The following is a 2989-nucleotide window of genomic DNA, read 5'->3' as shown; positions in this document are numbered from 1 at the left end:
GATGTTCAGCTTGCAGACCTCCCCAGCTGTTGTTTTCTGAACTGACATGCAGTGCACATCCCCGCCGTAGAGCACCAGGCGACCAGACTTAGGCTGAATTTCACGGACGTGGCTATGCTGCTCCCATTCCATGAAGCGTATTGCACAGGGCGTTACCCGGTCCGACCCTTCCAAGCTGTACTACCCAAGGACCCTAACTGTTCCTGACGGAACAGCCATTGTCGAGCGCCCCCTAGTGAGTGGCTGTCCATCTTCTCTTTTGCGTTAATCACCGACACCAATGCTATCCATCGTACGGAGCATAGTTCTATAAGGTCTACTCATTCCGACTGTCCTTCGTATATCGACCAACTCGATCTGCGTACACAAATCCGCACATTCAGTATGGCTGATTATCATAGGCGTTCTGCTGCCACCAATAATGTATCGTACGTCGTTTCAACTTCAGTGTTGCCCACTAGGGAGGCTGTCTACACGAGTACAAATGCCACCATTGAAGCTTCTGCCGCCCCTCGGTGCGTACCTACTCTCTTTGCCCTTGACCCGGCCTATGCCGCTAGTATAACGATTCTAAACTACATGGAAGCCTACCCTCACCCGATCCAACACATCTAGCTCCAATGCACGCCGGTTTCTCGCACGGCGCCCTGATGAGTACCGCTGCTCTTATGCAGATCGCCTCGACACACAACACTCCGATGCAACCCGCTCTGGGTGGGAACTCTCGCTCGTTTCTGATCGCCCACCAGTCGATTGCCGGCGGTGCGGGCCACGTCGATTTTTCGGACTCGTTTGTGCGAGACTCCAATCTCCCACGGAATAGCAGTAAGACTGCCAAATTTTGCTCCTTATTGTGCTGGTAACGATACTTTTAGGAAGATGGGTCTTGAACCATCCTGACTCATACAGTGAGATATTGGTGGCTCCCGGATCGCATTTGCGTCTCGGAGAGTTAAGCGCTGATTCACCCGCGACACAGCCCATATTCCCACAATTCTCCTCTCCGCCTGCAGCAAATATGCGAATTGTGCAGAGGAATCGCACCCAGGCGAGCGCGAGCTCACCGTCACCAGATATGTCGGGCGTTGGGGGCGGGGATCCGAGCGCGGAGGTACCACAGCCGCAATTCACGGCCAGCCACCTTCCCAAGCATCCTAAAGGAAAAATGAAATCAATCCTTGCACGTGCATGGGCCGCAATCGCCCGGAGATTCATGGTATGTAGTGGTACGGAGTAGACGTTATGGCGGAGAGATTTGGCTTATCATATTTGGGCTGCCCTACTCTCTATTTCTCTGCCAGTGCATCCGCCTCCGTCTAGTGGCATCCTCTTTCGGATATATCTAGACCTCCCGGCATGTTTTCACATCTTGCTGCTAATGTTTGTGGAAGCAGCATACCGGGATGTCTCAATTATTTCGTGGCTTCTATAATGGTCGTTAGAGAGGGGGCGTAAAATGGCAATTTAGAGATAAACGCCTAAGCAGTGGTCCGAGCAGGTAATCGGGGGTCGTGGCGCAACTCAAAAAGAGTGCTGCGCGTCCTGCCGCGCTCGAGCGAACGGCCAGGTACTACTAAATGTGAAGACCAAAACGCGAGCATGCCACCCATAATACGACAGGAAGAGCGCAGCACCCATCGACACCACTCGCTGTTCCGCTCAGATTGATGGCTCTCCCATGAAGCTTGGCGACTTATCCGCGAAGTCGACGAGCCTCCCGCCAGGCTCGCCCCGCGTGACGACTCGCAAGTGTGTGCCGCGTCCGCGTCGCAGGCATTGTCGTCCCTGTCGGACGCCGAAGAAGAAGGACAAGAGGGCGAGCTCTGGCGAGCTTCTAGTCGTCGTCATCGCGGTGCGAGAGCGTACGCGCACACCGACACCGCCGAGATCCTCGGGCGAACCGCCTCGCATGTGTTCCTACGTGCCTTCTAGAGGGTCACTCGCGAGCATTCTATGCTGCACCATCTGCAGCAACTCCGTCTCGCGCGGCGACTGTTGTATCCTCTCGCGCTCCGACCACCACGTACTCTCGCGCGCCATCCGCGCTCTCGGGGCACACCGCCGCATCTGCCCCGCTTACGCATTTGCACTTGCGGTTTCCCTGCCGTGCACCGACGCCGCGGTAGGACCCAACGAAGAACAATTTGCTGGGTAGCCCGTCACTGCGCGCATCGACGCTGGGAAGTCCCCCCCCCCGGGTGCGCGCGCGTGGTCCGTACCTGAGCGCAAAGAGTGAGGCGGGGACGGGGACGTCCTGCCGGGACTCTATAGTTGAGAACGAGAAGGAGCGGATGCTTCCTGTGCTGGAGGAGTTGAGGCCAGAGAAGGAGGCAGGTTGCGGTTTGCGCGGATGAAAGGGACTCGAAGGAGATGGCGCAGGGCGAGGTGGTGAAGGAGACGAAGGAGGCGAAGGAAGTGGCGAACTGAGCGGTGCAGGCGGTGAAGATGATGAAGGAGTCGAAGGGGGTGGTAGAAGAGGTCTCCAGGCAGACGAGAACAAGAGTCGCGGTGTGCGCTACTAGGCCAGCGAAGTCGATCCCTTTTGCAGGGGCTTCCGGCAGTTGCGCATCTCCTACCTTTGCGAAACCTGTCGTCACATCGTCTGCTCCCGCCAAACCTGCTGCCACTGCTGCGCCCGCAGCCGCTCATGCTGCTGATCCAAAGCCCAAGGTCGTCGCACCTGCGCGCATGGTATCACCCACAGACGAGGATCCGGAGCCGCGTACCGCGTATGAAGCCGCGATCGAAAGGAGAAACCAGGCGCGGGAAGCATCCGCGGACGAGCAAGTTCGTGTTCAACGATACGGAAGAGGTGTCTGCCTCTGCTGTAGCCGTGCCCGTCTCGGTGGTTGTCAACACGAAGCCGAGTGCCTTCGCCTCGGCTTCTGCATCGTCGAACTCCGCGCCCGGGCACAAGGAAGCACAAGGCTTGGGGGTAGTGTATAGCGTCTCAAAAGTCGGTCGAAGGAAGGTGCGTGCATGACTCTAG

The 2989-nt window shown here is 57.3% G+C and overlaps 1 protein-coding gene across 1 annotated transcript; it reads left to right on the top strand.

Moving 5' to 3' along the window:
- The first annotated feature begins 1546 nt into the window (after nucleotides 1-1546).
- On the top strand, nucleotides 1547-2184 carry PHACADRAFT_266315 (uncharacterized protein). Its single transcript, XM_007402868.1, has one exon. It carries the CDS (start codon nucleotides 1679-1681, stop codon nucleotides 2153-2155), a length of 477 nt encoding a protein of 158 aa, XP_007402930.1. The 5' UTR covers nucleotides 1547-1678; the 3' UTR covers nucleotides 2156-2184.
- The last annotated feature ends 805 nt before the right edge of the window (nucleotides 2185-2989 follow it).

This window comes from Phanerochaete carnosa (assembly GCF_000300595.1).
Source record: "Phanerochaete carnosa HHB-10118-sp unplaced genomic scaffold PHACAscaffold_506, whole genome shotgun sequence".
Classification (NCBI taxonomy): domain Eukaryota; kingdom Fungi; phylum Basidiomycota; class Agaricomycetes; order Polyporales; family Phanerochaetaceae; genus Phanerochaete; species Phanerochaete carnosa.
The sequence above is the reverse complement of the archived record's forward strand: the minus strand, read 5'-3'. Positions and strand labels throughout refer to the sequence as shown.

Excerpts from the sequence above, each read along its gene's own strand:
- PHACADRAFT_266315 (XM_007402868.1), top strand. The coding sequence starts at position 1,679 with ATGAAGCTTGGCGACTTATCCGCGAAGTCGACGAGCCTCCCGCCAGGC.